Source organism: Euleptes europaea, chromosome 4 (assembly GCF_029931775.1).
Source record: "Euleptes europaea isolate rEulEur1 chromosome 4, rEulEur1.hap1, whole genome shotgun sequence".
Lineage (NCBI taxonomy): Eukaryota > Metazoa > Chordata > Lepidosauria > Squamata > Sphaerodactylidae > Euleptes > Euleptes europaea.
The window spans coordinates 10,510,125-10,523,187 of record NC_079315.1 but is presented as its reverse complement, the minus strand read 5'-3'; the positions used below and the strand labels follow the sequence as shown (position 1 = coordinate 10,523,187).

Genomic DNA, 13,063 nt, shown 5'->3' with positions numbered 1-13,063 from the left:
AATTAATATTTTCAATTAAAAGTTCTCTATTATAAAATATATATATTCAAATATTATTCTAAGCTTAATGTTTAACTAACAGTTATGATTAAAGTTTATTTTCAAATTCTTGGAATTTTTATTTTGAACCTTGGGGTCCCTGCACTGAACAAAAAAGTCCTAGTGGTCCCTGGTCAAAAAAAGGTTGGGAACCACTGATCTAAAGTGACCTCTGGCTGCCAGAATGTCCCAGAAATGGGAAGGCAACACTACAGGAGAGGGGCTGTTAAAACCTCCCCCACCCTATCCCCACCCCTCCACAGCCATCTTGCGGTTCTCCCAGCAGCTCCTCACAGACTGAGACAAGAGTCCATGGGCTGTGAAGAAGGATGGAGGTTTATTGGAAAGGAGAGGCCCTTTATTTCCCTCCCTGGCAAAAGGCCCACACAGTTCAGGGAGGCTCACAGCTTATCGTCCCTCCAGTGAAAGCTATTTCAAGCCACAAGCCATCTGCCTACTACAGGCTTCACCAGTCAATGCCCTTGCCCCCTTTCATGGGAGATTTGGTGGGTACCATTTTGGGGAAGAGGGCTCAGAAGAGCCACAGCTAGCTCCCAAGCCGCTGAGCAGCTCTGGCTCAAAGGGTAGAAACAGATGGAGTGCTGACATTCCTGCTAATTGTTTCTTAGCTTGGCCTTATGTGATAGCTGTAGGGGAAGAGAGATATTGCCCAACTCCCCATTGCTGGAATTATACAGGAGAGTTAAAGGAGAAGAGGAGTGGGTTTTTATACCCTGCTTTTCTCTACCTTTAAGGAGTCTCAAAGTGGCTTACAATCACTTCCCCTTCCCCTCCCCACAACAGACACCTTGTGAGGTAGGTGGGGCTGAGAGAGTTCAGAGAGAACCGTGACTGGCCCAAGGTCACCCAGCAGGCTTCATGTGGAGGGACCAGTTCTCCAGATTAAAGTCTGCTGCTCCTGTGGAGGAGTGGGGAAACTAACCCGATTCTCCAGATGAGAGTCCACCGCTCATGTGGAGGAGCAGGGGAATCAAATCCGGTTCTCCAGATTAGAGTACACTGCCTTTCTCTGAAGCAGGAACGCAAAGGGGTTTACACCATTCTCCTTGCCTCCATTTTTGTTGAAAGAGTCCTCCTGCAAAAGGGCCCTGATCCAGACTGGGTCTTCTTCTCAGTCACTGCTACTACATCGAAAGAAACCAAATGCTTGGGAACGCTGATCACAGAACTTCTAGCGTTGTCTTGATCCTAACTCTGGGTTCTTTCTGTTTCTTGCCAGGGAACATTGAAAACACAGAGAAGCTGCAGTACAGCGGAGAGCGCCTCTATAAGTTCACGGTGACGGCCTATGATTGTGGCAAGAAGCGGGCCTTTGACGATGCGGAGGTGGAGATTCAGGTGAAGCCCACCTGCAAGCCCAGTTGGCAAGGTACGCCACGTCCTTTCCATGTGCTCCTCTCTCCTGCTTCCATCCCTTGATCCCACAGGGGTATTATTATAACCCTTGGCCTTTTAATCTTCCTCTGTTCCTTGTCTGAAGCCTACCCCTTTGCCTTCACTGCCTAAGTATCAACTTAAATCTATATAATAGCAACATGTGACCCTAGGGTTGCCAGGTTGCTTGGATTGGGGGCGGGGGGCTTGAGTCCTAAAGAACCCCGTTGCGATGCAGCGCTTCTGGATGTAAACTTGGAAGTGACATAATTACGTTGCACGCAGCTGCGTGCGCAGGATTGTCGACCCCAGCCCCACCCCCAAAAACCTCCTGCTGGAGGAGAGGAGGGACCTGGCAACCCTAAGCGACCCCCATCTGCAGATACCTATATCCGCAGATTGGGACCACATGGTACTCCCCTGGTTTGCAGAAAAATCTGAAAAGTTTTTTTAAAATACATGGGGGGTTTAAATCCCCCCTGATTTTTTTAAAAAAAGAATTATAATTCCAGCATGCGCAGACAACGCTCTTACATATCAAAGTGGCAGCAACAACTCAAGGGATCCATTCTGGACCTGGCTGCAGTGGACGCCGGGAGCCGCTCTGGGACCGGAGCAGCTCCAAGACACTGCTGCCTCCACAGCAGGGGTCAAATGATGAAAGGGAGGGGATGTTGGCCATCTTCTGGTCACTAGGGGTGTGTGTGTTGGGGGGAGGTAGTTGTGAATTTCATGGTGGTCCCTTCCAACTCTATGATTCTATGATTCTACAGTAAGTGGTTGGGGGGGATTTCCCCCCTGTGAGTTTTTTTTTTTTGGGGGGGGGGCTTGTATCAAATAAACAGGAGGGCTTGTCCCTTGATTTTTAGATGAAGCACAAGGGTGTTATAGCAGGTGGGTAACATCTCAGTATTTCACCCATGTGACGTCTCTTCAGAGATGGCACCTGCTACTACACTCTTGCACACATTTTTGTACGAAATAATTAGTTGTGCTAAAATATCCGTTGCTAGAGTCATCGAGGGCACCTTTTTAATGGATAAAATGCTACATCAGATCACTTCGTTGACTAAACATGCATACTTAAATTGTAAGCTCCTGAGGGCAGGGTATTTTTCTTCTTCTTTGCTTATATTACTCTTTGAAGCACCGGGAGCTTTGATGGTGGCGTGGAAGTAGTAATGACGATGAGTCTTCAAAATAACCCAAAGCGTGCAGTAGTTTTTCTCAATTCACTGCCCTAAACAGAGTTCGCCTTTCTATGCCTACAGATGTGAATCGACTTAGAAGGGTGTGACTCAGAACGGCCATCTCATAATCCTTTTGAATTTTCAGCAGGGTGGCTTTTGAGGAATGGCAGGGCACCCTTTCAGGTTTCCTTTTGGTGGGCAGATTCACAGCAAGAATTAAAAGCCTGCTGTGGATAGATTCCCATTTCAGTTGCATAAAAGTGGCACATTTGAAGAGAGTTCATATTGCCATCAGGTTTCCCCGCCCCATACGTGCTAATCAGGGTTGTCAGTCTGACCTGAATTATATCTGACAAACTAGTATGGTGGAGAGATTCTTAGACTTAAACTGGGAAGGCCTGGTTTCAAATCCCTATTCAAATGTGAAGTTGATTAGGGACAGGCTGTGGCTCAGTGGTAGAGCACCTGCTTGGCATGCAGAAAGTCCCAGGTTCAATCCCTGGCATCTCCAGTTAAAGGGACTAGGCAAGTAGGTGATGGGAAAGACCTCTCTCTGCCGGAGACCCTGGAGAGCCATGGGGAGGGGCTGTGGCTCAGTGGTAGAGCCTCTGCTTGGCATGCAGAAGGTCCTAGGTTCAATCCTCGGGCATCTCCAGTTAAAGGGACCAGGCAAGTAGGTGATGTAAAAGACCCCTGCCTGAGACCCTGGAGAGCCGCTGCCGGTCTGAGCAGAAAATACTGACGGATGGACGAAGGGTCTGATTCAGTAGAAGACAGCTTCATCTGTTCAAGAGGCGGGCCGAAGACCTTCTACCTGAGACCCTGGAGAGCTGCTGCCAGTCTGAGTAGACAGTACTGACTTTGAGGGGCCGAGGGTCTGATTCTGTATAAGGCAGCTTCATGTGTTCATGTGAAGTTCATAGTTTGGATCTAGTTGTTGTGGCTTAGATATCGCATGGATAAAAAAAGGGAAGAAGAGATTGTGCTCCCTGTTTTGACCTTGGAGAAAAAGCAGGGGGGAAGGTATAATAAATAAATAAAAACTGATGGATTGGTTATAATACTAATAGTAATAAAATTTATTTGCAGCTATTATGCCAGATAAAGCAGAGACAAACCTTACAAAGAATAAATTTACAGTCCAGGGCTAACACCGTTATAAGACACCAGATTGTACATTTTTTAAATTAGTTCAGGGAGACACTCTAAGGCAAAACTTCTTAAACTGTGGGTCGCGACCCCATATGGGGCTGCATAACTGAATGTGGGGGTCGCGAAAAATTTGGCAACAGCAAAAGGTTCCTGTATACCTCTTTTGTATACCTATATACCCGGGGTTGCATTTCTCGGGCGAAAAGGGGTCGTGAGTGGAAAAAGTTTAAGAAGCCCTGCTCTAAGGCAATGTACCTTGAGTGCAACCGCACAGTATTTTGCAACCTGAGTGGTAATTGTGGGATTATCTCCCGCCAAAAAACCTTTTAGTCCATTCCTCCTCTCCACCAGTGCCTGTTTTCCCAATAAGAGGTTCAGTAATCATGGAGTGGGCTATCTTATAAAAAGCACATCTGTAAAAAGCATATTCAGCGGTTTCCATTTTCCCTGAGCTGCAGGGGCAGAGTCTCTCCGCCCTAGGGGTCTTCTTAAATTTCCCTTCCAAAATGGCAGAAGGAAAGGCTGCACATCTAGCCAGTGTGTATTCATTTCCAGGGAAGATGGATTGGTTTTCCCCACAACCGGACAGCTGTCATTCTCTGGGGCATTTGCTGAATCCATGCCTGCTCCTTTGATGTGGACATAGTCTAGACCAGCGGTTCCCAAACTTTTCTGGCCACCGCCTCCTTGGTTCCACAAACTCAACCCCAGCGCCCCCTACCCTATCCTATAAAAAGCATTATTCAAAATAGGGGTTTGCATGACTCACTAAAGAAGATAATAACAGTAAAATTTCAAAACAGTAACAATTAATTGCACATCTATTCAAAATCAAATTAAATTTTTTTAGTTGAAATTCATTCAACAAAACTGATACCTACTCTCTCCAGGATCAGAGGAGCATGCCGAATATATTAGGTGCTGGGGAACACAGGCAGGATGGTGCTGCTGTAGTCGTCTTGTTTGTGGGCTTCCTGGAGGCACCTGGTTGGCCACCATGTGAACAGACTTCTGGACTTGATGGGCCTCAGTCTGATCCAGCAGGGCTTTTCTTACGTTCTTATGTTCTTATGATGAACTTGATCGGGGGTACCAAGCTCTTCAAAGTCTGGGGAAAAAAATTCTGATAGTTTCCCCCAAATTTGCCATCATGGTGCCATAGCTTGATCTATTGTAAATCAGTAAATGACACAGTTGAAGGGGCCCGCCTCTAGCACCCCCCTGCGGCCCCCTTGCCTCTTAGTACCCCCCTACGTAATCCCCCCCAGGGGGTGGTACTGCCCACTTTGGGAACCACTGGTCTAGATCCAGGCCCTAGCTCCCATTGACTCCCTTTAAAACTCTCCAACAGGTTGGAATAAGAGGATAGAATATACTCCTGGGACTGGCAGCCTCGCGCTTTTCCCCAACATCCATCTGGAGACCTGCGACGAGCCTCTGTGGAACATCCAGGCCACCGTGGAGCTGCAGACCAACCACGTGGCCAAGGGCTGCGATCGTGATAATTACTCAGAGAAGTCCCTGCGCAAACTCTGCGGTGTGTATTCTGTCCGCGACCAGCTCAGGTCGGAGGGGGATTGAAGGGATCAAGGGAGAGGGCGGACGGCCAGTTTTTTGTGCATCTCTGTCCTGAGTTCGGTGCAGCTGCTGCTGGTGGGGTCCTAACTTCCCTCACCCCAGCAAGACCAAGACCGTGGGCTTTCTGCACTTTCAGTAGTCAGAGAAGAAGAAGAAGAGTTGGTTTTTATATGCCGACTTTCTCTACCACTTAAACATACCCAGCTCTTTCAACCTTTCCACATAGGACTTGGTCTCCAGACCCCTCGCCATCTTTGTTGCCCTCCTTTGGATACGTTCCAGCTTGTCTACATCCTTCTTAAATCGCGGTGCCCAAAACTAAACACAGTACTCTAGGTGAGGTCTAACCAGAGCAGAGTGGTGATGGCTGCCAGCTTGGAGGGCTTTAAGAGGGGAGTGGACATGTTCATGGAAGAAAGGGGTATTCATGGCTATTAGTTGGAATGGATGCTGGTCATGCTGTATACCTGTTCTCTCTAGTATCAGAGGAGCATGCCTATTATTTTGGGTGCGGTGGAACACAGGCAGGACAATGCTGCTGCAGTTGTCTTGTTTGTGGCTTCCTAGAGGCCCCTTGTTGGCCACTGTGTGAGCAGACTGCTGGAAATGATGGGCCTTGGTCTGATCCAGCAGGGCCTTTCTTATGTTCTTATGTTCAGAGTCTTTAATGAGGGTGTACCGTTCCTCGTCCTTCAGAAGGACGCGCTCTGGTCTGACTGGTCTTCACTCTCTGGTGTTCTTCCACTGCCCCACAGGTGCTGCCACCGGTGAGGTAGACCTCCTGCCTGTCCCCAGCCCCACGGCCAACTGGACAGCCCGCCTCTCGGTCCACTACAGCCAGGACAGCAGCCTCATCTACTGGTTCAACGGCAGCCAGGCCACCCAGGTGCCGATGGGCAGCGGGACGGGGGCTCTCGAAAGGCTGAGCGACCATTTCACCCTCTCCCTGTGGATGAAACACGGCGTGACGCCCAGCAAAGGGAAGCGAGAGGAGGAGACAGTGATCTGCAGCACCATGCAGAGCGGTAAGGACTCTTCCCCTCCCCTGAGCGAAAAGCAGGACAGATTGTCCTTGGGGGCAGATTGAGGTTATCGGCATGGGGGGGTGGAATTATGTTTTGGGGCAGTTAAGGGGAGACATGATAGAGGTCTATAAAATTATGCATGGTTTGGAGAGAGTGGACAGGGAGAAGCTTTTCTCCCTCTCTCATAATACTAGACTGCAGGGTCATCTGCTGAAGCTGGAAGATGAGAGATTCAAAACAGATGAAAGGAAGTATTTCTTCACACAATGCATAGTTAAATTGTGGAACTCTCTGCCCCAGGATGTGGTGATGGCTTCCAACTTGGAAGGCTTGAAGAAAGGAGTGGACGTGTTCATGGAGGAGAGGGCTATCAATAACTACTAGTAAAAATGAATACTAGTCATGATGCATACGTGTTCTCTCCAGGATCAGAGGAGCCATGCCTATTATATTAGGTGCTGTGGAACGCAGGCAGGATGGTGCTGCTGCAGTCGTCTTCCTTGTGGGCTTCTAGGAGGCACCTGGTTGGCCACTGTGTGGATTGCTGGACTTGATGGGCCTTGGTCTGATCCAGCAGGGCCTTTCTTACGTTCTTATGGGGGCCCTCTCTGAAGGGAGGGTGCTTCAGGGCTAGATCGATGGGGAAGCCGTTCTGAGCCCCACCTTGAAAAGAAGCTGGAAAGAAGATGGGGAGCTGTAAAAAAGATGGGGATGAAGATGGGGAGCGCGCGGGGACCCCTTCGCACAAGAACCTGCTCAGCCTTGTGGGAAACACCCTCGTAGGCGGTAGCAAACGATCTTTTAAGCTTGTGAGTCGGTGCTAATTACGGCCCGTCTTTGCACCTTAGAAATCTTGTCAGACTCTGACTGTTTGGCGAAAACAGATGGGCTCGTTTTAAAAAAGAGCAGATTCTACAAGTCAGAGGTACGGCTAGCACAATGCGGTTAGAAAGGGATTAATATGTCTGGGGAAGCAACCTCGTGGTCTGTTCTTCACCAAGTCTTCTTACAAAATAAGGAAGGAACCTACAGGTTTTGCTTCTGTCCTCTGCATATGAACATAAGAAAGGCCATGCTGGATCAGACCAAGGTCCATCAAGTCCAGCAGTCTGTTCACACAGGGGCCAACCAGGTGGCGAAGAGGGACCTGAAAACCCTAGCCACTGTACCCGGGTTCAGACTTCAGTAGGCGTTGTCTGCATACAGTCATGTCTGTCTTCAAAGCCATTTGAGCTAGAAATTGAATGTTTTTAGGGTTTTTTTAAAAATAAAAATAAAAACTGGGATTCTCAGGAAGCTGGCTTTTGTTCCAGGTAGCAGTGTTGTGGGTTTTTTTTTTCATAACTGTGGAGTGCACACATATCCTTTCTATAGAACAGGTTCGAAAACAGTTGCTTGGGCTATGATATAACAAGAAACAGCCACAAGATATCGATGTAAGCTCTATCGATCCTACTGTTATATAGCGGAGTGGTTTATGCTGGTTAAGTGTACACCTTCTTCCTTGCATCGGAGCTAGTATTCAAATCGGATGCTTGGGGCTTGCGTATTGAAGTTTGTGTGCTAAACCAAACGTTTGGGATTACTAGCCCACGCAGAGAATCAAGCCTGAATGTAGGCACTGTACCTTTAAGTGCTTTCCACCAGCTTTCCTTGGAACATCTGGCATCGGAGGAACTGTATTCTTACACTTCCATGATAATCGGTATCTTGTCAAAAAGTCCATTGTGGCTTTAACAGGCTTGGTGTCTGGGGACGCTTTACGGAACTCTCCTCTGCTTTTGTTTCCGGCTCACGATTTGTGTGGCTATTGTAATTATATGTGTATTGTGATTATACTTGCATATTAAATACATTCATAATCTGTAACCGTGGTCCACGTTGCTGAAACATTGTTTTGTCTTTTGCTAACTTCCTATCAGCAGGGTTCTTTTTTTGTTTGTTTGAACCTCCAGGTACTAGCTGGAGATCTCCCGCTATTACAACTGATCTCTAGAAATCCTCAAGTAAGGAGCACCCAAGAGAAGGGGGGAGAAGAAATAAAGTGAAGTTTCTTCAGTCAAGCCCCCCCAAGCTTGGGGTGGGGCAAGAAGAAGAGTGCTGATGTGCTACAGGGGCTCAGCTTAGGGTTGCCAACCTCCAGGTACTAGCTGGAGATCTCCTGCTATTACAACTGCTCTCCAGCCGATAGAGATCAGTTCCCCTGGAGAAAACGGCCACTTTGGCCATTGGACTCTATGGCATTGAAGTCCCTCCCCTCCCCAAACCCCGCCCTCCTCAGGCCCCGAAAATCTCCAGGTATTTCCCAACCCAGAGCTGGCAACCCTACCTTGGTGGTGTGAACTGGGTGAAGTCACCCTTTTTTTCTAGTAAAGTAAGGAAAGGAGTCTCAGGCCTTGCTGGAGCCAAACTTTGAAGGCATTTTCGTGGAGGGGGTGGCCTTTACTCTATTTTGTATGTTTTCAGTTTTTGGAATTGTGATTTTGGAACTGCAAGCTGCCTTGATCCATAGGGTTGCCAGGTCCCTCTTCGCAACCAGCGGGAGATTTTGGGGGCGGAGCCTGAAGAGGGTGGGGTTTGGGGAGGGGAGGGGCTTCAATGCCATAGAGTTCAATTGCCAAAGCGGCCATTTTTCTCCAGGTGATCTGATCTCTATCGGCTGGAGATCAGTTGAATTAGCAGGAGATCTTCTGCTACTACCTGGCAGTTTAGGAAATTAGTACAGATGCGAGAATTATTAACAAAGTGCAAAAATATTGCTACACAATGTATCCTTACCCTTTGTGGGACGTGTGATGTAACCTACAACTTATTGATGAAAATGTAAGATTATAAGAAGACTAATGATTGAAGGACCGATGAAGAATTATTAATTAAGAATTTGAAAAGGCCGTATCCTCATCGTATTTGCGGCTTCTACAAGACTACAGGATATCTTTCTTCAATGAATCCATTGTACTCTACATAGAGACATTATTGAAACTTTTTGATTTCATTGGATATTTATCACCTTGATTGTTATGCTGTAGGTCATGTCTTTGTATGTTCCCCATGATGTGTTTGTGTGTTAATGAGTAGCTTATAAATGTTTTTGCACTTTGTTAATAATTCTTGCATCTGTATTAATTTCCTAATCTGTTTGATTTCAGTACAGGGATGTCTATCTTTTCCCCCACTACCTGGCAGTTGGCAACCCTGTTGATCCACAAGGGTAAAGAGTCAAATAAATAAATAAATCCCTTTGCTCACAGCCTTCTCATTTACTATGGAAGTGGTTGCGCAGTATATTCCGGCGGTAATAGTTTAGAAGGCTTAATCCCACAACAGATGTGGCAGGATTTATTCTAGGACGCCCGCAAATCAGCAGCATTTCGCATCTGGCTTGGGGGTATGTGTGGGTGTGAAAGGGAAGCAGTAATCTGGTATTTTGGGACCCTGCATATGAATTTATATACACATTTACGAGAATTGAGATAAATCTGTTCTTCCACACCATGTTAGATATTTATCTCCTAGAGACTGAAGGGAGAGAATTCATGCACATTTTTTTAAAAAAGGTCTTCCCCGAAATCTCCACCAAAAGCAAAAATGGAACAGTGCTCTACCGGGAACAGATTTTAGAAATAGGGATCGTCTCCAGAGTTTATAAGGAGAAGTATACCAGGTCAGGCCTCTGTAGCTTCTTAATGCGATGTTCCTTTTTTGTCCTTGCGCAGAGGATGGATACTCCCATTATTCCTTGGCTGTGCACGGCTGTCGCATCGCTTTCCTCTACTGGCCACTCCTGGAGAGTGCGAGGCCTGTCAAGTTCCTCTGGAAACTGGAACAGGTGAGGGGAAGAAAGGGAAAACGTGCTTTCCTTATCCTCTTTTTCATATATCTCTCTTGCTCTTGCACATGGAGTGAAAGTTCCCTCCTTTTCGTTCTGCTGGCTGCAGGAGAGCCAGCGTGGTGTGGTGGTTAAGAGCAGTGATTTGGAGTGGTGGACTCTTATCTGGAGAACCGGGTTTGATTCCCCACTCCCTCCACATGAGCGGCAGATGCTTATCTGGTGAACTGGATTTGTTTCCCCACTCCTCCACACAAAGCTAGTTGGGTGACCTTGGGCTAGTCACAACTCTTTCAGCCCCACCTACCTCACAGGGCGTTTGTTGTTGGGTGGGGAAGGGAAGGGAAGGTGATTGTAAGCTGGTTTGATTCTCCCTTAAGTGGTAGAAAAAGTCATCATATAAAAACCAACTCTTCTTCTTCTTCTTCTTCAGGTCTGCGATGATGAATGGCACCATTACGCCCTGAACCTGGAGTTCCCCACTGTGACACTTTATGTGGACGGTGTCTCCTATGATCCCGCTCTCATCCATGACAATGGCCTCATCCATCCCCCGAGGCGGGAATCTTCTCTCATGATCGGTGCCTGCTGGGCGGGTGAGTGCTTGTCAGCAGATTATTTTGGTCGTTTATGCATGGGTACCTTCACTCACGTTCGCCCCGGGTCTGTCTTGGCTGTTCCTTGGAGTTATGCCCAAGTTTTCCGTCCATTAGAGACAACCTCACTGCCAGCCCTCACAAATCCCGGATCTTCCCGTTCCTCTGTTAACCCAATTCTTCCATCTCGGCCTGGATGAAATCCCCATGCATAAGGCAAAGCGCGGGACACACAAGCTTGCTTTCTCTCACAGCCAATTACAAAGCAGCGTGTAAAGAGGTGGGGATTCAAATGCTTCCTGCGAGCAGAAGAAAGGCTTTTTAAAAACGAGGATTGCATTTCTCTCTCTCCCCCACCACTTCTTTCAGATTGCTCCATTTTTTGTTTTTTGTTCTTAAAAACTTTTTTATGCAGCAATTGGGGTTGGGGGGGAATTTTCTCTCACAGTAAGCACTACAAAGTAAGCCAATTACAAAGCAGCATTTAAAGGGGCGGGGACTTAGTGTGAGCTTGGAGACTGCTGGAGCGTAGATTCCTGATAGGAAAGTGTGGGTCCAGCAAGCAACGAACCTCACATGCATGGATTTCTTGCTATTCTATCATTTTTATGGGCGGAAAGGCAAACAGGAGGGCTAAGGAGCCATGAAATACAGGAACTCCAGGGTGAAATGTAATTACGTGAAATTTAAATCTGATCAAGAAAAACGACCATTGGCTAGTTACGCAAAGCCAGTTAACACCTGCATGCCGAAATAAGCTTCTGGTTTCCAGGAAACCCAGCTCGGAAAGCAGGCCTTGTCCTTGCTTTCTTCAGCCCTGCGGTGCCAGACAGCAATTAAAGTCCTACGTTTTATTTCCCAGCCCAAAGATGGGGCCTCTGGGCTGCGACCGTCTGGCTGCCTCCTTTGCTAATGAGCCGCATGTAGGAACGGAAACCCCCCACAGCGCGATAACCCCAGGAGCGCCGTCTTCCTCGGCTCACGAGCGACTCTTGCTCAATGCTCTGGGTTTCATCTGATTTTGTTTGCTTCTTTGCAGAGGAGAAGAGCAAAGACAAAATGAAAGGGAACGAGAACTCGACAGATCTGGGGCAAGGTATGCTACACCGTCCTTCGCCGAGCATCTTTCTCATCCCTCTTCACGCATGACATTTCTCCCACACAACCCTCCCTTCTCCACCACTGGGGAAAAAAGTCTTGGCATCCTGATAACCTGGCAGCTTGGAAGCTGGGACAGACGTGGTTTATATTTTCCTCAAAGCCGGACTTGCCTTTTCTCAAAACGGTATGACCTTTGGGGGCATCCCACCAGTTGCCTTTTCCCAGATTGTCTTTTGAGGAATTTGTTCTTCTGGAAACCCTTTCAGAGACTGCAAAGATGCAATGGGGACTTGCATACTTTCCTCGCGCCTTCCGACATCTATGCCACCGCCTCTGTTTTTGGCTGGCTCCGCATCCAAGACTTCCTTCCCCTGCTTCCTTCTCCCTCCACCTCTCCCTCCGCCCACATTCTTTATCTCCTCCTCTGTCGTTTTTTGTTCTTTCCCCCTCTATTTCACTTCACCTGTCTCTCACACCACCCCTCCTCCTGTATTGCCACAGGAGACCCTCTGCCGATCCACCACTACTTCCACGGTTACCTGGCCGGCTTCACGGCACGCCCCGGCAGCCTGGAGAGCCGGGAGGTGATCGAGTGCCTCTACGCCTGCCGCGAGGGGCTGGACTACAGTGACTTTGACAGCCTTGGCAAAGGGATGAAGGTAGACCCTGCCCTCTGCCAGCATGGCCTCCTCTTTCCCCCGTTGCACCTTGGCTTTGCTCCCCGGGACTGTGGCTGCTCCTGCCTACTGCGGAATCTCCTTCTGTTCTCCTGTGTGTCTCTTGATCTCTGAGCTTAGGCCTCATCAGGAGCCTGACCTCACCTCCTTTCCCGACAGGTTCACGTTAACCCTTCCCAGTCTCTCCTCACCTTGGAAGGGGATGACGTCGAGACCTTCAACCACGCCATCCAGCACGTGGCCTACATGAACTCACTGCGCTTTGCTACTCCAGGGGTTCGGCCCCTCAAGCTTACCACTGCCGTCAAGTGAGTTGTACCACGTCAGTGGCGTTGTCGCCTGTCTGTTGCGGTGTCCCAGGACTACCCTTTGCTCTTGAGAGCCAGCGTGGTGTAGTGGTTAAGAGGGGTGGTTTGGAGCCGTGGACTCTGATCTGGAGAACCAGGTTCAATTCCCTGCTCCTCAACACGAGCGGCGGACG

The 13,063-nt window shown here is 48.2% G+C and overlaps 1 protein-coding gene across 1 annotated transcript in view; it reads left to right on the top strand.

Annotated features, from left to right (window-relative positions):
- The window catches only part of CLSTN3 (calsyntenin 3), a 45,462-nt gene that overhangs the window by 22,328 nt on the left and 10,071 nt on the right, over positions 1-13,063 (top strand). The window contains exons 5-12 of the mRNA XM_056848447.1: positions 1,280-1,429; positions 5,128-5,313; positions 6,110-6,379; positions 10,096-10,208; positions 10,642-10,804; positions 11,844-11,900; positions 12,407-12,564; positions 12,742-12,890. Of these exons, the coding sequence (XP_056704425.1) occupies positions 1,280-1,429; positions 5,128-5,313; positions 6,110-6,379; positions 10,096-10,208; positions 10,642-10,804; positions 11,844-11,900; positions 12,407-12,564; positions 12,742-12,890 (1,246 nt within the window). The remainder of the gene's footprint in view (positions 1-1,279; positions 1,430-5,127; positions 5,314-6,109; positions 6,380-10,095; positions 10,209-10,641; positions 10,805-11,843; positions 11,901-12,406; positions 12,565-12,741; positions 12,891-13,063) is intronic.